This window comes from Larimichthys crocea, chromosome V (genome assembly GCF_000972845.2).
Source record: "Larimichthys crocea isolate SSNF chromosome V, L_crocea_2.0, whole genome shotgun sequence".
Taxonomy (NCBI): Eukaryota; Metazoa; Chordata; class Actinopteri; family Sciaenidae; genus Larimichthys; species Larimichthys crocea.
This window is the reverse complement of record NC_040015.1, coordinates 2,119,162-2,145,934: the sequence shown is the minus strand read 5'-3', so window position 1 is coordinate 2,145,934 and position 26,773 is coordinate 2,119,162. Positions and strand designations below refer to the sequence as shown.

At 43.3% G+C, this 26,773-nt stretch overlaps 1 protein-coding gene across 4 annotated transcripts in view; it reads left to right on the top strand.

Annotated features, from left to right (window-relative positions):
* The window catches only part of LOC104929860 (nesprin-2), a 74,715-nt gene that overhangs the window by 29,155 nt on the left and 18,787 nt on the right, over nt 1-26,773 (top strand). For all 4 annotated transcript variants that reach the window (XM_027278706.1, XM_027278704.1, XM_027278703.1 and 1 more), the window contains 16 exons: nt 662-817; nt 962-1,099; nt 1,328-1,498; nt 1,600-1,733; nt 1,823-2,027; nt 2,179-2,361; nt 2,650-2,757; nt 3,262-3,416; nt 4,498-4,645; nt 4,742-4,836; nt 6,172-6,403; nt 8,089-8,283; nt 9,738-9,863; nt 11,759-11,914; nt 14,422-14,580; nt 15,302-15,468. In XM_027278706.1, coding sequence (XP_027134507.1) covers nt 662-817; nt 962-1,099; nt 1,328-1,498; nt 1,600-1,733; nt 1,823-2,027; nt 2,179-2,361; nt 2,650-2,757; nt 3,262-3,416; nt 4,498-4,645; nt 4,742-4,836; nt 6,172-6,403; nt 8,089-8,283; nt 9,738-9,863; nt 11,759-11,914; nt 14,422-14,580; nt 15,302-15,468 — 2,528 coding nt within the window. The remainder of the gene's footprint in view (nt 1-661; nt 818-961; nt 1,100-1,327; nt 1,499-1,599; nt 1,734-1,822; nt 2,028-2,178; nt 2,362-2,649; nt 2,758-3,261; nt 3,417-4,497; nt 4,646-4,741; nt 4,837-6,171; nt 6,404-8,088; nt 8,284-9,737; nt 9,864-11,758; nt 11,915-14,421; nt 14,581-15,301; nt 15,469-26,773) is intronic.

Here is a 26,773-nt window from a genome sequence, read left to right as displayed (position 1 = left end):
GCATGCAAGATTGGGTGTAGGGACCCCGTTGTACTCTGATACTTATTCTTACTAGTATATATTATTGTTGTTGCTTTTTATGTTAAAAAATATATGTTCAAAACATATCCGAAATCTACAGAAATCCAATGCGCCTCCTTGGGGTGGCTACAGGGTGGCTCAGAGTAATCTGGTGGTGGCTGTAGCCACCCCAAGCCACCATGTGGTGGCGCCCTTGGTGTGGACGCTTTGATTGACAGGTGGGTGTTATAACAAATGGCCTGTTTGAGCACCCATTCAACCCGTCTCTGCTGAAAAACAGGACGTTGAACATGGCGGCAGGCAGAGCCACAGATTTTGAGCGTACTTCTGACTTCTGCCAGCCAATCAAGGAATTACAGTTTTTAGCACTTCCTCACTGGCTTCTTTTCCCAGCCACAGAGGTTGCCACTTAGGCAGAATGCATAATATTTGTGTTTTGACTCATAACACATAAATTCATTGATAAATAAATATGGACATACAATGATAGCGAAGCCATAGCAGTTCTATTTAGTGCACCACTGAATGCAGTTTTCACTTTAATTAAACAAGAGCTACTTTGACACATGATCATCATTTCGATCTTTAGTATTCTTGAATCCTTCAGAATAAACATGCTGTTGTTGTTTGTGGCGTTCAGGTCCAGGAGGTGGAGCAGGAGCTGAGGAGCAGAGCGGAGCGGGAGGCCCGACTGCAGCAGATCAACAGCTGGATCGCGGATCAGAACCTCTGGATGGACTCAGCTCAGACGCCCAGCTGCCAGACGGAGCTACAGAGGAGCGTCAACGCCTGTCAGGTCAGAGGTCACATCTGCACTGTAACATCTGTATGAATTAAAGGACCTGCAGCAAAAGATTTATGTCTCAGCTGTGCAGACATAGGCCAAGAAGCAGCACGTCCTTCTTAAATCAGATTTTTATCTCCTTGCTGTGTCTGTCAGGATCTGGAGGAGAAGATCAGGCAGAAGTCTGCCGCTCTTCAGGAGCTGAGAGACAAAGTCGGAGGAGAAAGCGGCAGCTGTGATTTCATCTTGCAGACAAATAAATCCATCGAGGCCTGCGCAGCTCTCACACAACAGGTGAACGACACATCCATCATCTGTGGAGAGGTGGAGTGCTCAGGAACATGTGCTATGTCGCTGTATGACCACCAGCAACATCCTTTACTGAGAGAGAGAAAACACACACACATATTTATGCAGAATGTATTCTGGTGTTTTTGGGTAGGGAGCTAGTTATCTGCCAAAAGGTTTGAGACTTTAACTTGAATCCTTGTCTGGTATTTTGTCTCTCTCCTGTGTGCTCAGAATGACTCAGTGAAACAGAGGCTGGTTCAGGTCCACGAGCTGTGGGACCGTGTGAAGAGGCGGTTGAATCAGATGATGCTGAAGACGGCGAGAACGTCTCAGACTCTCGAGTATCACGGCAGCACTCAGATCTCCCTGCAGGCGCACAGAGACCTGCATGAGAAGCTGCAGGTACGACTGCTGCTGAACTGTCCGGCAGTGCTGTGGTGGAGTTATTATGTTATTATCATGTCGGACCTGATGACTGACGGTGTCTGTTGTGTTGGAAGCAGCTTCTTCATGAGGAGACAGAAGCTTCAGAGGCAGAGTGGGACGAGCTGAGTCGAATTGTCTCCTCCCTCAGAGACGCCGTCAGTCCTGATGCTGCCGTCCTCCTCAAGGAGCAGCTGGACAGACAGAGAGACAGGTGAGACAGACTCCATCACACACACACACACACACACACACACACAAAGAACACACTGTCAACCAGGCGATCGTCCTCTTGTCCTCCAGTTGGACTGTGGTGTCCCGATCGTTGGAGCAGCAGCTCCAGAGGAGTCGGGGCGTCCTGCAGGTCTGGGACGTCTACGCTCGGCTGGCCGCGTCTTTCTCCCAGCAGCTGCAGACGCTGCAGAAAGACGCTGAGTCAGCGCTGAGCAGAGCGCCTGCAGACGATAACACCATGGAGCAGATCGCTGTCAGGGTGCACGATGTTCAGGTGAGGAAGTAAACAAGATCCAATTTAAAGGAGCCAAAACCAACAAGATGACATGAATAAATGATATGAGCGCAAACACTACATGCTACAGAATCCAGTCCAGCCCTGTTCATCTCCTTACTGTGTCCTTGTTTGTCCCTGTCCGTCTCAGAGTCTCCTGGAGAGGTCGGACACTTTGCACTCTGACCTAGAGGGGGTGCTGGAGGCCTCCAAGGACTTGATTGGCCACCTGGAACCTTCAGCTGCTTGTCTGATCCAATCAGAGAGCAGGTTGTTGTCGCGAAGCGTCCAGCAGCTGAGCCGCACGCTGACAGGGAAGCTGGGTCAGCTGCAAGTACGACTGCATGAATGAATGAGCGTGAGCTGTGACAAACTGAAGCATTTTTCTGACCTGCTGCTCATTTCTTTGCTCTTTAATCATTGAATATCATAACTGATATTTACTGACACTATTATTATTTTATTAGTTTCATAGTCCATTAAGTGAAAAGTCAAATATAAGATTTCAGACTTCAGACAGACACGTTCTCACTGCGTTTACCTGCCACCTCAGTGTCACACTGACCTATAAATGCAGACACAGATGGCCGCGTGACATGTGACGTGTGTTATGTTTGTGTAGGAGGAGCTGGAGCGGCTGCAGGAGTTTGGAGACGTCTTGGAGTCGCTGGAGAGAAACGTGGAGCTTTGGCAGGAGCGTGTGCAGGATGACGAGCGGACAGCAGACCAGGTAGAGTTTATGAATGACTGCAGTGACATAAATATCTCTGGGATTCTTATTAAGTTCAATGTGTTGTAGCTGGGAATGTTTTCTTCTCTGAAGCAGATTATATTTATTTTGGAGATTTTTTCTGGAAGCAATTTGTCTTTAATTTTTTCATATTTCCATTGGTTTCATTGTTTTATTTTGTCTTGTGAAACCGCTTCTTCAAAATGTGTTTAAAAGATTTAAAATTTAAAAGATTTCTGTAAATAGACTGAATCTGAAATTTCTTTCAAAGCTGAAAGAAAACAAGGTTTTTACTCTTCAAAGATGAAATGATACTTTGTCTCTGCCTGAGAGGAGAAATTACAGAGCAACGAGTCAATAAGTTAAAAAGAAGTTTGAGAGGACTAAACTAGGACAGAAGAACACGCGTGCAGCGTGTACTGTTTGGGTTGTGAGCCGTCATGTGTGCAGTGGTCCAGACTCTTGTGATCCCCTGTGATCTGAGCTGTCACCATATGTTTGCAGTCTGGCCTCCTCGAGCTGAGCGGCCTGTCTGCTGACCTGGATGTGCTGAACGAGCTGAGCTGCAGCCTGACGCTGGGTGACGCTTCGGCACGCCGCCTGCAACGCCTCAACCGCCGCTGGGCCGACGCCTCCGCCAGAGCTGAGGAGGCCTGCAGGTCAGACCCGAGATCTGCATGTGAAAACATGAAGACATGAAGCAGGGCTGAGACACAGCAGACTTTACACTGATACTGTCAGCTGCCTGAACTGCTGCATGAAAACCTTCATTCTTTTCATTATACTATAGATGCATGTATTTTTACAATCATTTGAATATTTGTTTAGTCTATAAAATAATAACCTGATACATTTTGATTCACAGATTAATCAACTGATTATTGCAGCTTCGGTTAGAAAATTGATCAGCAACCTCTGAGTGACTATTGATGAATCATTTTGAGTTAATCAGAAATACCAAAATTCTCTCATCGAGCTTCATGAATAAGAATATTTGCTTTGTCTACGTTTGTAACATGAATATTTTTGGGTTTTCGATTGTTTGTCAGACAAAACAAAACATTCAGAGACATCACTTGTCGTCACCAAACAATGAACCGATTAAACCAGAAAATAATGGACAGATTAATCAGTAATGGAAAGAATTGATTATTGCAGCCTTTTTTTTCAGTGGACTAATTGTTTCAGCTCTGATATCTGATATCTTCACATTTATTAAAGAACATGCTGTTGATGGGGCACAAATACTCTGAAATCAATTCATTTATATCGCTTGATCTTCATCAGCAGATGGAAATTCAAACTAGGGACAAGCAGTTTAATTTTTATATTTCCATTTACACTTTTAAAAATTTCATCCAGTCAGGATCAATGATATTTTGGAATGAGGATTTGTTTGTATTTTTTGCACCCAAAAAGATTTATAAAAGAAGGTTCCTCGTTCAAACAGAGGAGGTACTACGGCTTCCTCCCACAGACCAAACACGTACACTTAACAGGTTAACTGGTGAAAGTGGCTAAAAACGGATGTAAAGGTTCACAAAACTCAATGTTTGATTCAATGAGTGACAGTGAATTTTGTAGAAAATGAAACATTAGGTCTATTTTTCCTCTCCAAAAACCATTAATGTAAAAATTCATAGTTTAAGTCGATGATCAGTCAATCTACATGAAATATAGGTTGTAGATTTCAGATGAAGAGATCTCTGAGTGTCATTCTGTTTGTGTTTTGATGTGCAGTGAGCTGCAGACGGAGGCGCTGAGGCAGCAGAGTTTTGAGCAGAAGTGTGAGAGCTGGATGTCTTTCCTGCAGAGGATGGAGGACAGCCTGGCTGTAGACGTGGCCGGCTCTTACATCGGCCTCAGACAGCAGCTCTGTACGCACAAGGTGATTAACACTGTCATTGACAGACTTCACTGAAACACCATGAACACACACACACACACACACGTATTGTAATCCTGGCCCCTTCTGGTGTTTCAGCGGTTTCAGGCAGAGCTGTCCATCGGTCACCAGATCCTCCATTCAGTCATCACTGAAGCTCTTCATCTGCTGCAGAAAGGAGAGGTGGAGGACAGGTACGAAGCAGCTGCTTTACCTCATTTATCTGTTTTTAGTCAAGCAAGCAGTGTGACTATGTTGTTGTGAATATTTTGACTCCTGGATGGATTTTTGTGCAGATTTTCTCTGTCTTCTGAGATTCCAGAGGTTTCAGAGGAAAGGGGAGAAATCCTCAGTTGTACTTTATGGAAGTGCCTTTATGCTAATACACTAAAAATTGTGTTCTCACTCTGCGTCTGACCATATCCCCATTGATCTTTTAAAAACAAACAAAAGATCATTTTTCAAACTTTGTGGCTGCATGAAAGGTTTTTATCCCACAGAAGTCATTTCATTTTGATTGGAACAACATCATTCCACGCCAGACTCTTATTCCTGGCCAAAGGTCGCTGTGTTTTCTTTCTGCAAACCACGCAGTCTGTACCTCCGTTCAAATGAATGGAAAAACCTGTTTTTACCGCAGCATTGGATTTGGTATGAATCAATGTTTCACACAGAGGAGTGACTCTCTTTACACGCAGTCACAAAGCTCTGAGCTTCTTCAGTCACCAAACATGCTAATGCTGCATTCAAACAGGATCTACAGGACGCTACAGCAAAAACACAGCTTTTTCCATTTATTTGAGTGGGAATGTCCATTTTTACTGCAGTGGTGCAAGCTGCAGGGGTGTCAGTGACCTGTTTTTAGAACGTTCTTTATTTCATGTCACCGGTTTCTAAGTCTGAGTCTGGCTCACAGTTTACACTGCAAAACAGAGACACAAAGAGGTTTAATTAGTTTTGAGAGACAGCGGTTGTTGTGAGACATAGAAGGCGAATGAGAGCCGGTAAATTTCACAGTGTTACATTCAGCACACACAGACACAGCACCACATGACCCCGGTGTGACCCGCTGATCCTGATCCTGTCTGAATGCAGTTTTTAAAGTTACTTAACGTTAGCACGTTAAAGTTAATGTGTACAATTAGCATGTTAGCGCTCTGTTCCAAATGACTGATGCTAATGAAGCTTTACATGCTGTGTGCATGTCAGCGTGCCTGTTTAAATCATTAGCTTCAAAGCTACAGTGCTATGTGTCATGCTAAATAGTAGCAGTTAGCATTAGCATTCTTTTAGTTCAGGGCTTTTAGCACTTTAACATGCTAACGTTAGCAAATTAGCATGCTGTGGCTCCTAAATAGCCTTTTAATGTGATCACACTTTTGTCTGTCCTAAAACAAACAGCCTCTGCTGTTTCATTGCTAGCTCAATGTCTTTAAATCATGTTTTGAATTGATCAACTTTGAAGCTAATAAATTGTCTTAGTGGCCTTTCCGTCAAAGTCTCTGTCAAAACTATTTGAACGTATCCAGGAGTGACTTCATCCTGAAGCTCGCCCAGCTCAGGGAGCACTGGCAGGGGGCGGTGCAGCGGGCAGACCAGCGGCGCTCCCTGGTGGAAGGGCTGGTGAAACACTGGCATCTGTACAGCCGCAGCCTGAAGAAGCTACAGAGGTTCCTGTCGGACACGCAGACCCTCCTTCCCCCCGCCGGACCGGCCTGCTGCAGCCTGCAACAGCTACGACGCTCCCTCCAGGACCTCCAGGTGAGCGACAAGGCTGCAATATCAGGGAATTCCAGACAGGGAAAATCTGGGAATGCTCTACATCTTTGAGAGAGTTAGTGGAAACTAAAGACACTTAAAAACTGACTTAGTGACAAACTCTCATTGCACTTGATGAAGTACAGTCATGGCCAAAAATACCACAAATATTGACACCAAAACAATTCCAAATGCTTTGGTATTCTCATGTGTGTTTCTTTGGTTTGCATTGGAACAACACAAAAAAGCAAAGAAAAAAATGAAGATGTTCCACACAAAACTCCAAAAATGGACCGGACAAAATTATTGGCACCCTCGACTTAATATTTGGTAGCACACACTTTGGAAAAAATAACTGAAATCTTCCACCTCTGTAGTGAAGTTTTGGACCACTCCTCTCTTGAAAGTGGCTCCAGATCTTTCAGATTTGATGGCTTCCTTCTCACAAATGCTGTTCTGAGATCCCTCCACAGGTGCTCTATGGGCTGGACTTATTGCTGGCCACTTCAGAACTCTCCAGTGTTTTATCAAACCATTTCTGAAGTATTTTTTGGGTTTGCGTTGTCCAGCTTTAAGACCCATGTCCTCTGATGGAGCTCCAGCTTTCTGACACTGGGCCCTACTGTACATTGCGCCCCAGAGTTCTTCAGATTTCATAACGCCATGCACACAGTCAAGACATCCAGTGCCTGAAGCAGCAAGTCAACCTCCAAACATCAGTGAACCTCCACCATTTCATTTCATTTTATGAAAACAGAAGAAAGAGGTTCTTTACCAAAAAGTCTCATCTGTCCACAGACTTTAGTAGTGTCCCTTATTATTCATATTGTAATAGGTAATGCAGTGTTGTTTGGAAGTTGATTGAGGTTCATGATCCACTATTCAAACAACAACTTCTTCACAATGTTGCACTCAGTGGATACAGGAACATGAAGTCCTCTGAAGATGGGCTTTTGAGATTCTCTATCCTTCTCCAAAAATTCTCAAATCCTTAGACAACTCTCTTGCTCAGTGTGGTACACACGGACACACCACACAAAGTTGAGGCAACTTTCCAACTTTACTTTACTGTTTGTAAGTGTGATTTCTATATCGCCAGCACCTGTTAATTGCTACAGAGTTTAATCACAAATTATAGGAGCATCACATGCTTCAAATACTATTATTTCTGAAGATTTTGAAAAGGTGCCAATAATTTTGTCCAGCACATTTTTGGAGTTTTGTGTTCCAATGCAAAAAAAAAAAAGAGATAAACAGGAGAGGGTTACAAGCCTGAGATTAAAAACACAACCCACCCAGGACTGGATAATACGTTTATGTATGCCTGACAAATGGAGTATCTATGGGGAGTGCTTAGAGTAGATTTATCAAACGGTTGTTGTCAGATTAAGATCAGTCTTTGACACAGGCAGAAACGAACGGCTGATTTAAGAGCAGCAAACGACCACTGCTGATGACATTTACATCAGAAAACAGACAAAAGGAACGAGGAAGACGCTTTCCATTCAGATCCTTTCTAAGCCCTTTATCACCATGAAAAGAAAAGATGAGAGTTGAATTATTTGGAGATAAAGCTGCTTAATTAAAGAAAGTTAAACCCTTCACCATCGGTCATCATCCTCCCTTCCTCCTCTCTTTTCCTTTTTTAAGTCACCTTTAACTCTTCCTGCCCTTCATTTGCTCCTCAGCACACAGAGCTGTTGTTCCAGAGGTACCAGTGCAGCTTCATCCACACTCTGGACGTCGGCCAGCAGCTTTTCTCCATGGGGGACGAGGAGACCCAGAATCAGCTGCAGACGGATTTGGGAACCCTGCAGGAGGAGTGGGACAACCTCCACAGCCTGCTGGGCCGGAGGATGGAGCTCACCGAGGCCATCGTCAAGGTACTCTAGTCTCTCCCTGTCGAATTCTTGCGGCTCGCTGTGGTGCCTTCAGGGACATCTCATTGGTTTATTTCAATGCAAGTCAGTTTGAGCTCAGTCTCCCAATGTTCTCAAACTCTAAGGTGGTGTGTAGGGGTGTGTGGATTTGAATAGTCTGCTGTCAAGGCAGAAATGAGTGAAAAATGTTCTCTTCACAAATGTGTAGCTGCTTTTCTCTGCTTCATGTCACTGTAAATTGAGTTTTTTTTGACAGTTGGTTGGACAAGACAAGACATGTTTTGGCATCCAGGCAGGTGTGATTGTCATTTTTCCATAAAATTCTGACATTTAATATCCATTTGTTTTCAGTGATTAATTAGCTGAGAAGGCCAGTAAAAATCTAACTGATGTTTTGCTTTGTCTTCAGCATATAGAATGACCATACTGTCAACAATCATCTCTGAAATTCCTCAAGAAATTAGAAGACGTCTGTAAGCAGTCAGCTGAGCACACAGAGAGCAGAACACATCTGTTTATTTCCAGAAAAGAGTGTTTACAGAATATTAGCAGCAGCTCGTGGAATCTGAACGTCTTTTTAACGTAGAATAAATGTAATCCTGAACAGATATGACCTTCATGTGCTCTGTGAATTGTGACTTCTTGGTGTTGAAGGTTTCAGTTACTTGAAACTAAACCACAGCCCTCTGGTCACTGAAACTGGTGGCTCAGATTGTACCGGATATACAAAAATCAATGTGATTTTAGAAACCCGATCTGTCGAGTCACCGTGTCCGGCAGTGAGAGTCCTGCACTGTCGCTCCCCTGAGACAATTACACAAAGCCTCTGTGGGTCTGGTCCTCTTGTTTCACTGATTCACTTCTATCAGATCTTATCAGATTATATTTCTATTGTGGTCTACATTTGTGGCCCGGTTTCTCTCATCTTGTCTGGTTCCTGTCAGAAGTTTCCAACCTGAGAGTCTGGAGCTTCAGTCATGGTTTCCACACATAGACAGGAGTAGACACAGGTCATTGAAAGTGCTTGAATTTATATATTTTGTGCATAAATATTTTTTTTACTTGACACCAGTAAATAGGATGTGTAGTCATGTAATTGTTTCAGGCAGATGAAAAAAAATTCATCTTGATCCTGGCAGCACAAATGTTGCAGGTAACACCTCAGTGTCTCTTCTCTGTGGCAGCTCGACGTCAGACACAGATCTGACGGCAGAGCTGTGTTTGTTTCTTCAGCCTGGACAGACGCCTGTCCTCTATGACAACAGATCTGAACCCTAAGTCCTCCATCTGTCCCGTCTCCTCTGACGGTTTCTGTTTACCTGAGAGCGGCAGACTTAATCCAATCTGCTCTAATTAACGACAGTGGACACGTTTAGGAAGTCACAGACAAAAGAGTGTAATGACTCTTTTTAAAGATTGATGTGTGTGATTAATGACTTCTTCTTATTGTGTCTCAGAACTGGGAGCGCTGCGAGGCCGGACTAGAAGACAGCATGCTGCAGCTGAAGGATGTGAAGACCAGACTGAACCAGTCGATGCCAGAGAGCGACGATGAGCTGGAGAATGACGAGAAGTTCAACAAGGTACACACCAAATATTACTGAAGAAGGTCCACCTTCATTTATTTAAAACATCCATGGAGACACAGAGCCACTCAGGAGACAGCAGTAATCTCATTGGCTGAGTTTAACCCCAGTGGGTGGAGCTTAACTTAAGACTGAAATAAGTCGTTGATGGTCAAATAAAAATACATTTTGACTTTGTGTCATCAGTCAGCCTTCAGATGAGCTGGATCTGTTTTACTTTTTGTCGTAGGTCTGAAGCAGTCATGAACACGGCTAAGAATTATTTTTATTTATATTTCACTAAAAAATATCTAAAGTTTTTGAGAAAAGTCAGGTATCTAAGCTGGAAAGTTATGTGCTGCACTGTAGTTTAAATCAAAAAACACGAGGAGAAAAAGTGAAAACAAAGAAAACTTCAGAGCAGATGCAATTTGAAAATATGAATTCTGATCTGATTTTCACCATGCTTTTACCATTTTTTAGAGGTGACTTATGTTAATAATAAAATTTTTAGTTTAAAGGAATCCACTGAGTGTCATGAAATAACTTTTGTTATGACTTGGTGCTACATAAATAACATTTAATTGAATTGAATTTTTTTTTTTGTTATTAGAGGCACACTGCTGCCAGATTTGAAATGAAGTGTTTTTTTACTTTCTTGCTGTGAGTTAAATATGAAGGTCAATACTAAAGTTGACTCTTTACAAATTCCACCAGGAAGTCATACTGATAGTCCTGCATGGTAACTAACGAGATATAACATGTTCACTAGTCTGTTTAAGAGGTGCTGGGAGGGTTTAGGTCACTCTTCAATATCACCAAAACTACTTTACAACTTTTACTGAGTCTTTCTCACTTTTACGGTTGTTTTGTTAGGCACCGGTGTTAGCATTTACTTCTTATACACTTTATATTTAATACTCTATACTGTATTTTTATTCTTAAGTTACTGTTACTATATGTGCACAAGGATTTCCTTTCAGGCAGATTTAGTTACTTTTAGACAGAGCCAGGCTGTCTTTAAGTTAACCATCTCCTGACTGCAGCTTCATATTGTGCATGTGAGAGTTGAAAGAAGTGAATGTTAAACTACTCCTTCACGTCAGTGTTGTGCATTTTACAGAGATTGTCCTTATGACCGAGCGTTCTTTTAAATTATGACCACAATGACTAAATGTCTAATCTACATCACAGCCTTCATTCACGCCACTTGTCATAGAATTAACAATCAGGAGGAAAGTCCAAGACTTGTTTATAAAAGTTTAACATTCGAAGGGGACACAGATAATACCTCGATTTAGAACATGAGGAAACAGCATAAGGACATGAGGAAACAGTGTAAAGACATGAGGAAACAGTGTCAGGACATGAGGAAACAGTGTCAGGACATGAGGGAACAGTGTCAGGACATGAGGAAACAGTGTCAGGACATAAGGGAACAGTGTCAGGACATGAGGAAACAGTGTCAGGACATGAGGAAACAGTGTCAGGACATGAGGAAACAGTGTCAGGACATGAGGAAACAGTGTCAGGACATCTTCAGCCTTCAGTGAGTCTTGGAGGGAAACAAACTCTTGAGATCCCAGGAGAGCAAAGTCAAGTTTCAAACAGGTTTGGTTCAGCTCATCCTCTCTGGCCCATCTCATCCTCCACCCCTGCCTCAATCCCCTCCCCCCTCTACAGTCTCCCCTCCCTCCCCCTCCCCGGCTGTCCTGCAGCCTGTGGCCCTTAATCCTCTCTGGGCGGGGTGAAAGAGAGAGAAAAGAGTGACAGGGACTGAGAGAGAAAGAGAAAGGGGCCGGACAGAGAGAGAGAGAGAGTGAGACATTAGGGAGTAGCTGTGGGAGAGAAAGCTGTGCTTTGGGGGGTCTCTGACGGTTTGTTGTGGCCGGTCGGTGTGTTATGGTATGCAGGAGAACGAGGACTCCCTGGAGGACTGGGCCGAGAGCCTGACAGAGCTGAGCACCATGAAGACGGATCTGTCCCAGTACATCATCGCCGACGATGTCCTGCTGCTGCAGGAGCAGGTGGAGCACCTCCACTGTCAGTGGGAGGAGCTGTGCCTTAAGGTTAGTCTGCCGGCTCTGCGATGAGACTCTGAGACTTCTTCTGCTCTGTATTTGACTTTATTCAGACTTTTTAAGCTCCTGACGTTTATGATGTTCACAACTAAATATCTAAAAATAAAAACACTTTACTCTGTCTGCAAAACTTCATTTAAATCACCACGTTGATTGCAAAATGTTTTTCAGAAACTATTTTAAGTGTTATGTTGTTATTTGTCCTGAATGAACTCACCCTGGAAAATAATTTCAACATCACTGATCCAGAGATTCATATAAAGTGCTTTGGGGATCCATATTTAACACTTTAGCGTGCAGTTTCCTTTAATATTTCTGACTGTGTTCTGTGAGTATTCTTCATCAGCTTGTATGAAGTTTACAAAATCTTTGTTTGCACAACTGCTCCATTTGATCCATTTGAAGTGAATTATTCTACATATGTCTTTATAACAAATTTCCTTTAGCTGTGCGGTTGGTTGGAAAAAGTTCTCCAGTGTCTCTCTGGGTCGACCACAGACAAGCCAAATTACATGACTGCCGTGTGTGGAAGGTTAATCATTGAAGAGCTAACATGTGTAACCAGCTCAGCCCAAACAGTGACTCACTTTGTTTTGTTAGTGTGTGTGTGCAGCAGACGATTTAGCTCCTCAAACCGTGAAGAGAGCGAGGGGAAGGACTCAGTGCAGAAACTCAATTTTCTTTATTGAATCAAAGTTTGTAGTCGAGGAGAGAGCAGTCGTCATGGCAACATGGGTTTGTGACAGTTTCATCTGCAGTCGCAGAGTCCTCCTGTCATCACAGTTAAAAGTCTGAAGCCTTTAATGAGCAGTTAAGTTAGTAAATTAGTCAGTCTTTTTAGGGTGAGTGAAGAGACCAACAGGTCTTGGTCTGGGGGGAGGCGATGGAGTGAGGGTCATTGTGGCAGATGGTGACAGGAGAGAAATGTTGTAATGAGCTGAGAGGTTTCAAGAGCTTTTGTATTGAAATGAGTTCAGGGGGGAGGGGGAGTCGTAGTGATCACACGACTTTCACTTTTCACTGTCTGAGTGTGTTTGAGTTTTTGTTTGTCTCAGGCGTGTCTTTGTGCTGCTCACATGTGGGTTCATAACTCCCCAATCATGCATGAAACCTTTTCAAAAGTATGTTTTTTTTTTTTTTTAAATATGACGTCTTCACCTGTAGCTGGTGTCCCAGGCTGTAATGAGATTTTTGCTGCCCTCCGAGTTTAATGAGGGGAAACGCCCACTGCAGACATTTTGATGGGCTGCAAAACAACTTGTTTTTATCATCATATTGTGAACAGTGTCTAAAACACTTGACCAAAGATGGTATATAGTCATATCTAAAGTTAGCTGAAGCAAAAAAATAAAAAAAATAGGTAGGTAATCTATACTGTATGTATACAAATAGTCACATCTTAAAGGTGCAGTGTGTAAGATTTTACAGGGGCATTTATTTTCAGAATAAGGCAGACATGTAATATAATATTCATAACTATGTTTTCATGTATGTAGAATCAACTGAAAATAAGAATCTTTTTGTTTTTGTTACTTAAAATTTACTCTTTTATATCTACAGTGGGAGCGGGTCCTTTTTCATGGAGGCAGCCATGTTGTAACAATGTGTTTCTACAGTAGCCCAGAACAGACAAACTTAATAGTGACTCTAGACAGGGCCCCACTAAGAAGGTGAGGGTGATGTGAGGAGACTGCAATACAGCGATTAGACCACTGGATGCAACTAAATTCTACACACTGGACTTTTTAAGTTAACAAGACACAACTTAACTAGCAAACTAACAGTTGATGTAAGATAGATAGATTACTTTATTTATCCCTGCAGGGAAATCTTTGTGTTGCAGCCGCAGTTCCAAGTATTACAAACATAAAACAGGCATACAGTATATACAAATGTCAGGTCGATTTAAAAAAAAAAGTATGTAACTATCTATCTTCCAACTCATGTAGATTAGCTAGCTAGTTAGCTAGTATTTTGATAACGTTGGTTAATTTAAGATGTGTCTATATGTTGCTTTTATATTTTAACCACTTTCAAAATCTGGTTCTTTTTTCATTATTGACTACAAGCTAGCATTTAGCATATCTAAAATCAGCACAGGATCAGTTGACTGTGGATTGCTCAACTGTTAAAGGAGCACAGAGCAGAAAGGATCAGGGTGTAGGATAGAAGAAAGGAAGGAAGGAAGGAAGAAAGGAATAAGTATGTGCAGTATTTTATCCTCCTCAGTCTGGGGCATGAAGCTATAATTCAAACCGTGTTCAATGGGAGGAAACACCCACTGCAAACTCCAGTCTTCATTGGACAAAAGCACTATGAGTGAGCCCATCATGACCCAGAGCGGCAGAGTAAAGCAAAGAAAAGACTTTATGTACTCATAACACTGATGTTTCAACTACACTGATTTTACAGCATCTCCCAACTCTGTCCACTCGCACAGATGAAATTCAAAACATGCATCTTAAAGTCATTTCATTTCTTCCTCTTCCTGTCAGGTGTCTCTGCGTAAACAGGAGATCGCCGATCGCCTGAACGCCTGGATCATCTTCAACGAGAAGAACAAGGAGCTGTGTGAGTGGCTGACGCAGATGGAGAACAAGGTGGCGCACAGCTCCGACCTCAACATCGAGGAGATGGTGGAGAAACTTAAGAAGGTAGGGGGCTGTGATAACAAGAGATACTCGTGGTTTGGATTGGGGTTGCTGAATGAGACACGGCTGACGAGTTAAAACTCAGTTTAATAGAACTCACTAAAAGTGAGTGCATGAGCCAAAAAACGTGTTCTAGTTATGTTGTGATGTTTATTCTAGCAGTTTTCTCATCCACATCCATTAAAAACAGTTAGACTTTGCTTTGTTGTGTTTTGCTGTGTCAGTCGTCTGAGCTGCTCTGTGTCACGCTGTGTGCTGGTCGGACGCTCTGGGCTTTTCTAAACGCTGTGATTCCCTCCTGATTGTTAAAGAGACGACAGCTGTTTGAGCCCCAGCAGGACCACGCGGTTTTGTTTTGTGTTGGGCTCGCGGCCTCTTTCATTTGTTACGGTGCATGCAGTGGGGGTGACGGGGTAGTAAAGGCGATTGCTGTTATAGAAACTCAAACTTATTGCCCTGGCGGGGGGTTTAAACCTTTCAGGCAGTGGAGCTTTAAATTTAGTGTCTTGCCCCGACAGACTCTTGGCAAGAGCTGTGTTACTCTCTGGTGACGGATAAATCAACTGCCAACCCACCAACCCGCCCCTAATGTCTGACTGTTATGTCACTTTACTGAATCCTGTAGAGATGCAGTTAAATGTGTAATACACACAATCACTGTGCTTTGAAATGTGATGCTGCAGGTACTCATTCCATTTTCTTTGTTGTGTGTTCCTCTCATCAGGATTGCATGGAAGAGATCAACTTGTTCAGCGAGAACAAAACTCACCTGAAGCAGCTCGGAGAGCAGCTCATTACAGCCAGCAACAAGACCAAGGAGACGGAGGTCAACGACAAGCTGAAGGACGTCAACGACCGCTGGCAGCATCTGTTTGACCACATAGAGGCCAGGTAAGGTGGTGGTGACGAGAGGACGGGGGGAGGAGACACTCAGGATCTCCCAGCTGAGTGATTTATTTCATTTTAGCCACAGTAGTCGCGCAACTCGGGCTGCGGCTCAGTCTGCTGGGTCATCACTTTGTTTCAGGGTAAAATATCCTGGCAGCTGTTCGATGCAATCATTATCATGCTCAAAGGTTAGTTTGGATGTATTAAAGTGGGTTGGATGAGGTAATTATTTTCTATAGATGGCGGTGGCACGCCGCCATTTTGGACAAGCAGACAGAGGACCAGCATGAAGTCGAACAATGTTGTGCTGTGAACGAGGGTTGATTTTAGACACCTAAAAAAAATCAGTGGAGTTCTAATTTTAGTTAGAATATTTTCACCGCTTTACCTTGACATCAGACACTTTTCCAACACAGAAATGAGGCCTTAAATCAATTTCTTCAATTCCATCAGACTCCTTTGACCAAACAGTAACTTAACCTCGAAGCACACCGCTTTTCTACTGCTGCCTCAACCTGCAGCAACTACCTAAAACACCAGAGTCAGAGACAAAAAGTTTGTTTGCTTGTGGGACCGATCAAGGCAGCGGCAGGCCATCAATTCCCATGTTCTACGAGGTCAAATGAGGAGAGCAAAGATCAATATGAAGGCTTCAGTTTCTTGTCAAAAAGGTTTTTTAGGTTTGCTTAGTTTCCGTGCCGGTCCTTCTTTCTCAAGCTGGGCTCGTTCCAACCATCTTCTGTTGGAAATACACTATGTAGCTCATATTCTGACTAGACCATTTGTGATGTCATCACCTCAGCCTTTCACACGAAATCTTTTTTTTATATAATGGTTCTTGTGTTGATAAGTGACTGTGTTGATAAGTAGTCGCTGGGGTGATAACAGCAGCCTTGTACTTTACACCTTCACCAGTTTCTGTTTCTCAGAGACAGCACTCAGTATAATGTTATTCTTGTACTCATCAAGCGGCTTCAGCTCAGTGGAAAAGCTTCAGACTGTAGGTGCAGTACGATGAAGGGTAAGGTGAAAATATGTAGTGCTGTTTAGCTTCTCAAATGTAAGACTTCATTTCCCAGAAAACCTGTTGAGTCATTTTTCTGTAGCTTTTCTGTAGACCTTTTTTTGAAGTCCAAACACTTGTTGAGCCCGCATGCTGTGGCTTTGGAGAACAGGAGCAGGCAGAGCGCAGCTGTTGTTCTGCTGTGGCTGCAGATTAAAGTGGAAAAGCTCTGAGCCGGCAGGATGGGCTGATATTGTTATTAATCCATAAATGCAAATCTCATTGGAGCACACAGAGAAGCGGTGGCTGCACGCTGGAAGCTGCTGAACTGTTCATGCATCAGCTTAGTGAGCATGAGGAAGCAGCTTTATGCAATGTGACTATCAACAGGAACAACATAAACAGTCGACAACAATGGAGGCGGTCCCGTTTAGTTGATTTGAATTGATATATTTGATTGTGTTCTGGTGTTTGACAAAAAGTTCTTGAGGTTTTCCACATCTAATGTTTTGATGATTATGATGATTATTAGGATAGGACTGTGAAACAAGTAAAACATGAGGAGGGCCTCCAAGGAAGCATGTTGAGAAAAGGTGTTAATGACTGCAATTAAAGCTGTTGGGAGGTTTTATTTTATTTGGATTGCCGTAAGCCTCCTCCAGCAGCTAATGTTTCAGGGCTTCTGTTGGAGCAGGCAGATGACAGATATCCGGGCCAGGACTTCCTCTTCCGTTCCCGTCTTTGTTTACGGTTTGATTGGTAACTTGAGACGAGAGAATGGAGTTGAGAGAAGACGCTACAGCTAAGTCATTGTCCGATATGAGCTGATGGGCTCTGAGATTGCATTTCGGCTAATACGTTCCACCCAAGCAGCAACCTCTGTGGCTGGGAAAAGAAGTCAATATGGAAGTGCTCAGAACTGCAGTTTCTGAAACGTCCACTTGAGGCTGGATCCAGAAGGGAGTCCGTCTCCATAAGTCCCAATGTTAAAATGTCCAACTTTAACAGCATGGACGCTTTGATTGACAGGTGGGTGCCCTTATAGATGGCTAATTTGAGCACCCAGGCCTCAGGTCCGCCGATGATCTATGGCTTTGCTGATATTTAGATAAGCCTGGAGGTGGAAGAAGCAGTACATCCAACATGGCGACGGCCAGAACCGCATTTTTTTGGCTTTGAAATGGCATTTCGGAAACCTTAGGCTCCATCATTCTTTATACTGTCATTGGTTCCAACTCTTGAACTTTGAAATCAGAACGCTTCTGATCCTGAATTTGTATGCAGATGTGTCACATTTCATAATGATTGCTAATATTCTGGGTCCATGATGAAGAGTAATTGTAGGCAGCAGTGAGCGTTGTGATTATCCAGTCCATTTAGCCTGGCATTGATGTAGAAATTGCAAATTAAATGGCTTTTCGACATTTCTGCTTCACCTGGCCATCAGGAAGAGAAGTTTAACTTCCTGTTTGTCTCTTCAGCCTCGGTGGCTGTCGAATTCTCATTCACTGTTTGTGTTTTATCAGTGACAGGTGAGAGCCAAACAAATTTCGATGATCAAAGGTTTCAGATTTTTAATTCTCCCGTGGCGATGTGACTTTGTTTTTTTACTGGTGCTGTCAGGTGAATCTGCTGCTTCACTTTGAATGCTCTGATTTTGTGAATAATTATGTGTTCTCAGCACTAACAAGCCTCAACTCAGAAACAAGTATGATGCATTAGGGGAGGCTTTTTTTTCTTTGTCCTGCTTAGTAACTTGACTTCTCCATCGTCCAACAGTTCAGAAATTATTATCTGTGTCCTCGCTGTGGAGCAGAGTGGATGCAGGGTGGTGGAGGACACAGCAATTACTGGTACAAACAACACGACACCAAGTTTAACCTGATGACTGCATTCTGCTTCTGATAACTGCCTGTTTGTTCACGTCCACACAGCAAATTAGAACACACTGAACGAGAGACGATCGGTGCAATGTTTTCATGGAGGCAGATGGGTTAAACTAGTCTGGGTGGAGGGGGGGTGGAGGTGACTTATCCCCCGTGAGAATGACTGACTTAGATCTGCCATATGGTGACTGTTTAGTGACTGCAGTGACTTCTCTTTCTGTTTTAGAAACAGTATTTTAACCACTCTACCTTGCCGTCAGACAGTTCTTTTCCATGGTTCCACCAGACTACATTGACAAAAACAGTGATTTTACCTCACAGCACAGGAGTTGCTGGTCCACCGCTGCCTCAGTCATGTTGATTTGTTTGTTACTGTGTGACTTTGTTGCTTTAACATGTTAGTTGAGATCCAAACTGAAGTTGGTTGCTGCAGATTGAGGCAGAGGTTTTGTCAAAGGAGTCTGGTGGCTCTGGAGAGAGCGATATAAGGCTGTCAGAAAGGACTGCCTGACAGCAAAGTACAGTAAATATTCTAAATATAGCTTACAGTTGCTGATGTTGATATTGTTTTGTGCCAAGCGGCAACCTCCGTGTCTGTGAAGTGAAGCCAAAAACTGCAGTTCCTCTTCTTGTCCACTTGAGGCTGGCTCCAGAAGTGAGTCAGTCTCCATAAGTCCCCATGTCCAAATGTCCAACTTCACAGCAGAAATAAACATGTTTACAGCCTGGTACAAAAAACAGTTTTGGTCTCTGTAGCTGATTTCCCCGTTCATGACAACTGTACTGAGGGTGAATTTATACACAACTCACCTGTTCACATTATATTAAGACTTAAAGTTATGCAGGATTATCAGTGTGGCAAATTGCACAGTTGTTTTCTATCATTGCCTCTGTAGCAGTGCATTCGCCTCCATGCATCTGTTTTCATCAGGCACCTTTTCATTCATTCAGTTAGCCGGTAAACTGTTACCGATGGTTGACAGTGGACGAGGGTGAAGGTCTTTATCATGACTGTCAGATTGTTAGTGCAGAGATGTGCCCTTTGCTTTTAACAATAGAAGGGGGACTGGAGTGGAGAGGGAGCGTGACATACAATAGTGGATTTGCCCTCCCTCCTCCCCTTGTCCCCTCAGGGACTGACCAGCATAACGAGGCTAAGCCTGTTAATGAGCTGCTGCTGCTGCTGAGGCACGAGCCTTGTGTCTGTGGTGGAATGTGCACTTGTCACACTGTTGATTTTAGATTTTCGGAAAGTACCTGTTTCTGTGGGCGGTCCAGTTTATTCCAACATGAAGAATAGGAAAGTTTGGACAACACGATTGTCTAAAATATCATTAAGATTTCTCTTGACACTACGGAGCCAAACCAGGAAAAACAGCCCTGCAGAGTGTGTGGTGATGCTTCACTGAATATGTGTAACATGGATCGTACCATAAACCCATTGTGGGATTTGAGGCTCAGGAGGATCTCCTGCTGCAGACTGCAGCGAGGGGGTGAAAACCCTGTAAGCTGATAACCGTGGGGAGTGTCTCTCCACACAAGCGGCTTAACATGATCAGGGAACCTTTTCACCATTGTCACGTCTGTAGTAACACCTCAGAACCATCAGAGCGGTTTGGGGCGCAGGTCACGGATTAAGTTAGATCATATCAGGTGCCAGCAATTTATTAATGATGACGTCTACCTGATGAAAGCAACAAGTTCATTTGTGTGTGGTGGGTAAAAAAAGTAGAGATGAGGCTGAATGTAGCTTTGTAGATCATGGGCCAGCCTGTGAAGCCTAATCCACCAAGGCTCTGCACACTAACACAGGAGGTGTTAGCGACACACCCCAACTCTCTGAGCCAATGAAACATGCGCTTCAAGAAGCCGATTAGACTTAAGGTGCTGATCACACCTACACTTTGTTTTCCAAGGTCCAGTTCATAGTACATATGAAACCTTTGTATTACCAAACCACCGTTATTAGAATCTTAAGACGATTGCTTAAGAATGCAGTGTGGCGTGGTGATGGTGGCTGTATTGAAGGAGATGTTCCAGCTTAAAGAATGTTGTTGGTACTTCTTGGTTGACACGTGTCTTGTACTACTTTTCAGCAGGAATGGTCGATGCTTGTCCACCTTCAGCTCCGCCTAGTCTTCCTCCACTTTGCCCAAACTTTTTTTTTCTCCAGTTGTATTTGACACCAAAATAAGCTTCAAAATGATACCTTCAAAAACCAATTGGTGACATTACAGTCCATCATCCAGATCGTATTACTTCATCTTTTTTACAGTGCCAAATTATAAAACGCAGGTATTCTCTGTCATGAGAGCTGTTCAGTGCACACAGAATGAACTGACTGATATAAGTCCACAATTAAAATGGTTTGTTATGATTGTTTGTAGCTTGTTAAAAGTCAGATATCAACATATTTTACCAATAATCAAAGACGTTTCTTGTAGTTGGATCAATCATATTGCCATGACAAACAGCAGTGCAGCTTTCATTGAAGAGTCTTCATTTTAAATGAATGCCCAAACAAACTGGAGTAAATGTTTCCGAATAAGTTAGAATAAGTTGGGTCAAACATGACAATGAGTATTCATCTGTTTTTTTCTTCCGGGCGCTAAAGAATAATTTAAATGTTAGCGAGGATTGAATTTGTTAGTAGACGATCAAGCGTTGGATGGCATAAGCCAGAGTTAGACAGCAGTGACAGATCTCTAACCACCAAACGGCCTCAGCTGGCTCCTTCCGACACAAAGGAGCAGCAGCTCTACCCTGAGCTCCAGACGCTGCACCCACCCACCACTCCGTCTCATGCTCCGCTTTTTCCATCACACATGAACAAGACCCAGAGGTACTTGAACTCCTTCGCTTGGGGCAGCAACTTGCTCCCAGCCTAGAGAGAGCATAAATGATGTCTTTACCTTTAATTGTCCCTTTGCACAGTATTGTTCAGATGTTTCTTGAACACTTCAACATCTTGAGCATTAATGTCTTGAAAATTAGTAAGGGGGCTGTTTCTCTTAGACAGCTCAAACATTCAGCAATGCATGGCTCATATATTGTGCCACAGATACTGAGAGCTTTATTTTGAAAGTATCAGGAAGTTGCATTGCAACGTTTAGGTGTAGCAAAACATGACCCTGCCACAGCGGACCGGCGTGCGTATGCACGTGATACCATGCTGCTTCACAGACATGAAGTACGTCAGTGCGTCATTGGTTGGTCCATTCCTAGAGTCCTGCAGCACGGCGTCACATGTTGTTAGAAGCACCGATGGAGTCGAAGAGGAGCTGATTCAGAGTCAGCGATGACTGCACGCCGTCCCTCGGCCTTTGTCTGCTGAGGTTTGACTTTGCAGAGGGATTAGACGCGTTGACACTGGCCCGCTGCTCGCCTTTGTCCCCCAAAACAAACCGGGTGCTCCGTCACCCGGCCCAGCAGCTGCCGTCTGCTGACATGAGCCTTTGTGTCGACGGGCCCTCAGCCTTCAGGGGCCGCTGGGGGCAACCGTGCTTTCTCTTCTTTGTCTGAATAAGATGCACGTGAGGCAGATGTTTGTCTTTAAACAACATTCCCCCTGCTCCTTGTCCTCCTCCTCCTCCTCTTCCTCTTCCTCCTCACACCTGGTGCAGCAGATTTACTTCTTTTTTGTCTCCTTATTTCTAAATCGCAGTTTGTCGAGTCGTTCATTTCAGCAGATTATTTAGTGTCGTTTGTTGATTTAATGCTGACGCGAAAACAAGACGCTTCTCAATTATGACCCTGTGGCTCGGTTTTCAAGTGGTTGTAGGTCTGGTTGTCATGGTGACGATGGTGCACCTCTCAGGTTGCTGGCTTGTCTCTGTTACCACGGTGATTTGTTTGAACAATTGTGTGAGCCTGGGAGTTAATGTTTCTGTTTGTGAGGCAGTGAATTAGAAATATATTTAAACATAAAGAATATAGGACATCAAGCTGGGGGACAAACAGCCATCACTCCACCTTTGTTGAAAAGAACTTTAGATTTATATTTCTGAATCTTTTTGTTTGTTTGTGCGTCATTCCTCCTCCCTCTCCTCCACCTGTTGAACCAGTCTCCATCATTCAGTCCTGCGATACATTACTCACTCTTAGCACAGGCTGGTTTATTTGCAATGGAAAAAGGTGACAGATGGAGGTTTTCCAGACTGAGGTTCCCCACTGGGACGAGACGGTAATGTCCGCGGTCATATGCTGTAGCGGTAACAGCAGCTGCACCTGTAATCTGCTCAAGACCTGCACCAACTTTAATGTGCTTCTGGCACATATGGCGCTATAGAAATAAAATATAATTGAATTGAATTCTGTTACTTTGTTCTTGCGTCCCTCCGTAAAGTGCATAAACATCAACAAGGTCAACAACAGCAGACACAGCAGCAGCTGATCTCACTGACTAGTCCAGCAGCAGTCAGTCCAGCTCGGCGTCTGTCTTTCAGCCTTTTATTTCACCAAGCTCTCACCAACCACTAAAAGTCAGTCCCACATTTACTCTTGTCCGGCGGCTTCTTGCTCGCTCACTCTCTCCTTTTTTCTTCTTAGCTTCCTCCGTCAACGGCCTCTTCAGTCTTTTTGCTTCTACCATTATGTTCATAGAGGCTGCTGAGTCCACTTGTCCAGCTCCAGTTCTGGCACAACACCGGCTCTGCTCACTGTCAGTATTCACCCACGCCCCCAGCCTGAAAACCTCCTCTTCCCGGTGGTCCAAAACACCTCCCACAGGCAGGCAGCCTGGCTAACAAACTGAGCTAACATTAGCTAACAGCAGCTACAGTTGGCAGCAGTTTACTTCACTGTCCATCAGGAAACTCTGTAAATCACAGAGAGTTGAGGTGGAGCAGCCGGAGGACATCAGAGGGAAAACCAGAAAACATTTCCTCCATAAAATATGATCCAGTTTCAGCAGAATCAGTCAAATAGTTGCTGCTGTGTGACTTAGTGCCGTAAAGCGTTACGTACTTCTCCCGACCCGGAGCCCAAAGTTACATAGTGTGAGAACAGACGTACAAATGACAGAGACACCATTCACCTGATTACAAGTCAGTGTAGCAGCAACAGGAGTTAACAGACGTTAGAGAAAAGTTAGAAAATGTTGCTGTTGCAAATTATTGTATTCTTCTTTTTTTATGTTTTACAGTGTCTGGGTTGTTTAAAGAGACACACAGTTCTGTATCTCAAACGTGATTGGTGCATTAATTTTCCAGCTTTGTGATAAGTGAAGTAAAGGCTGTGTGGCTTTAGATTATTCTTAGGCAGGGTCAGTTTGATCTCTCTGGTTTATTTGTGTCTGGATCGATATCAGATGTGTAATGATTCATTTTTATTACTGCGAGGATCACGAATGGCCAAAGACTAAATTGAACCATCTGTGTGGAAAAACAAGCTGACAGCATGTGATGTATTTTTTCTCAGAAAAGTTCAAGCTTTGTGTTGTCACCTACTTAGACATCAGACGTAATAAATAATTCATCAAACAAAACAGCCGACAGGAACTTCACCCATTCAAACCGACTCGTTGGCTTTTTTGGTAGAGTTTGAAAGAGTAATACCAATGAAGTCCTAAATGAACTGATGAAAACAAAAGTAATGTGTAGATTTTAAAGACGAGGTGAAGAGATGAGGATGAAGAGTCGATCAGTGAACAGAAAAGCAGTCTTTGGTGTTTATTATGTCTGTTATGAAGAAAAAATTCCAGTATTTTCTGTTTCTGGCTTCTTACATGTGAGTTTCTATTTGTATTGTACATTTCACATTTTTGTGCTGTGGTTTAAAAAACGTCTTTCTGGACTCTGGAAACTCAGGATTTTATTTGTTTTTTGACAGTTTAGACTTCAAATGTGGACCATAAAAATAATGAGCTCCTTGAGTCAACCTGTTACTGCATCCAGATGTTTGGAGAGATGAAGGAGGGAGGGGACAGGCGACTGCAGAGGAGGGAGGGTGGGATGGAGGAAGGGGGGAGGAGGTGGGGGGCAGCACTTGCCAGCGGATGAGCCACCGCCATGGAGTAGCCTCCTCACCAGCCCGTAAGTACCTCTTGCACTGATCCCCGAGCTCTCATCATGCCCCGGCACACCGGGCCAGCGTGAGGCAGACGGGTTAAAGGGGAGAAGATCGGGTGTTTTTGTTGTGATAAAGAGGAGGTGGAGGAGACGGGGAGAGCAGGAGCGAAGGGGGGATGGGCCGTGCTTTGTCAGTGCAGGCATGTAAGGCAGGCGGCTCCATGTCGAGCCATTCAGAGCAGATTCAGCTCCAGCCGCCTCGTGTGTGTGATGGTATTTAAACAAGGTGGAGAGCAGGTCTTTGTGTGTGTGTGTGTGTGTGTGAGCCTGTATATGTCAGTCTATGATCGCAGCAGCATGTGTTTATGTCATGGATGTTGTTCTCCGCCCCTTCATTTACCGCCACGTCCTCACGCAGTGTAGAGACATGAAACCTAGATAGGGCTCATACCCGCGCACACACACACACACACACAAACACACACACACACACACAAACACACATACGCACTCAGATTCTTCAGGAACAGGAAGTGTTGGTGCATGATGGAAACACACTCACTGACAGCTGCTTGTTGCTGCTTCGCCTTAACATGGACATGTTGAACCGCACAGCATGAACCGCACACACACACACACACACTTAAGTTATTAATGGTAATTTGATATAAGTGTGTAAATTTGCATGTGAATGGATGTAATAACGTATCAATCGTTGTCACAGTGAGATAAAATACACCAGAATGACAGAGCAGCTCACGAGATCTGTGGAGATGTTTGTGTGAGGTGCAGTCGATTTTAATCTGATGTAATATTTCTCTCCTGTTTCTCACAGTTTTACATTTTCAGAGGAGCTAAAGGAAGACATGCTCCCTGCAAAGAAACACTCCCACACTAGATGAAATACTAAAGTCACAGTTTCAGTTTTTCATCTGTAGATTAACGCGGGGTCAACAGTCCAATGAAATGTGATGGAGGTGAACAAACAGGTCAGCTCAGCAGTCATAGCTCGAGCTGCAAGACATAGAAGATAAAGCTAAAGAAATAAAATACAATAAAATAATAAGTAATAACTTAACAAAATAGAATATGAAAATGTACTATGGTATCGACATATTAATCATTGATCGCGTTAGTAAAAAGATGTTTTGTGGTAGATTTAATCTTTTCTACGTTGTTTTATTTTAGTCCCACCTACACATGTTAACATGGTAATGAGCTATTAGGTCTTAAACACGAGCATGGACATGTTATGTTCAAAATCATCATCAGACAGTAAAATAGTATCAGTTTTATAAATTCAGTAACTGGCTGTAAACACCTTTTAAAGAAAAATGGTCCCTGCATACAGAGGCTCAGTCCTTACTGCAGCATCCCAGTTTAGTTGAGCGGTTAGTCGGCGGTTCGATCCCCAGCTCCTCCAGTCTGCGTGTCGAAGTGTCCAATTTGATCGCTAAATTGTTCCTGAAGGCTGCGCCATCAGTGTGTGAATGTGTAAATTTAATATGTTGTGTAAAAGCACTTTGAGTGGTCAGAAGACTATAAATACTCTACATACTGAAAGTGCAGTCCATTTAGTTCTAACCGTCAAATGGAGGTGAAAAATCTATAAACAATCCAGTTATATGTGATTTCATGTTCTTCTTTAAAACAGAAGAGGAGAACACTCTTCTATTTTATTTCAAACAATGAAATTAGATTGCTTGAATGGACTTACAGCCAAAAACTGCAGTTCCTCAAACGTCCACTTGAGGCTGGCTCCAGAAGTGAGTCAGTCTCCATAAGTCCCCATGTTCAAATGTCCAACTTCACAGCAGAAATAAACATGTTTACAGCCTGGTACAAAAAACAGTTTTGGTCTCTATAGCTAATTTCAGGTCCGCTGATGATCCAGGTCTTTTTTAGATTTTTTAGAAGAGGCAGGACAGCCAACATGAGAGCGGCCAATGCTGCAAATTTTGAGCTTCAAAATGACATAAACCGTATATGACGTCACATATACACCTCCATTCTTTATACTGTATACTTCAGTATAAGTAGATCTTTTAGTTTAAATTTCATCAGAAATGTCATGTTAATGAAATATCATTTTTACTCAGAAATGTTGACATTATGATGTATTTCTGTAAGTTCTGGGGGGAGACCAGATTTCTCTGTTGGATGTCAGGCTGTAATTAATTAGAGAAAAGCACGTCCACCCTCCACCGTGTGATCACTGTTGACACAAAGCTACATCATATTTGTTCAAGACCTGCGCACAGACTGAACTCTGGTTGTGTGTGTGTACAGTACAGTCTGAACCACCCCTCCACACACACATACATCTTCACACACGCACTGATACTCAGAGGTGGATTTCGGTCACATGATGACGGTGCAGTGTCACCCTCTCTGCGTCTGTGCAGCACAAT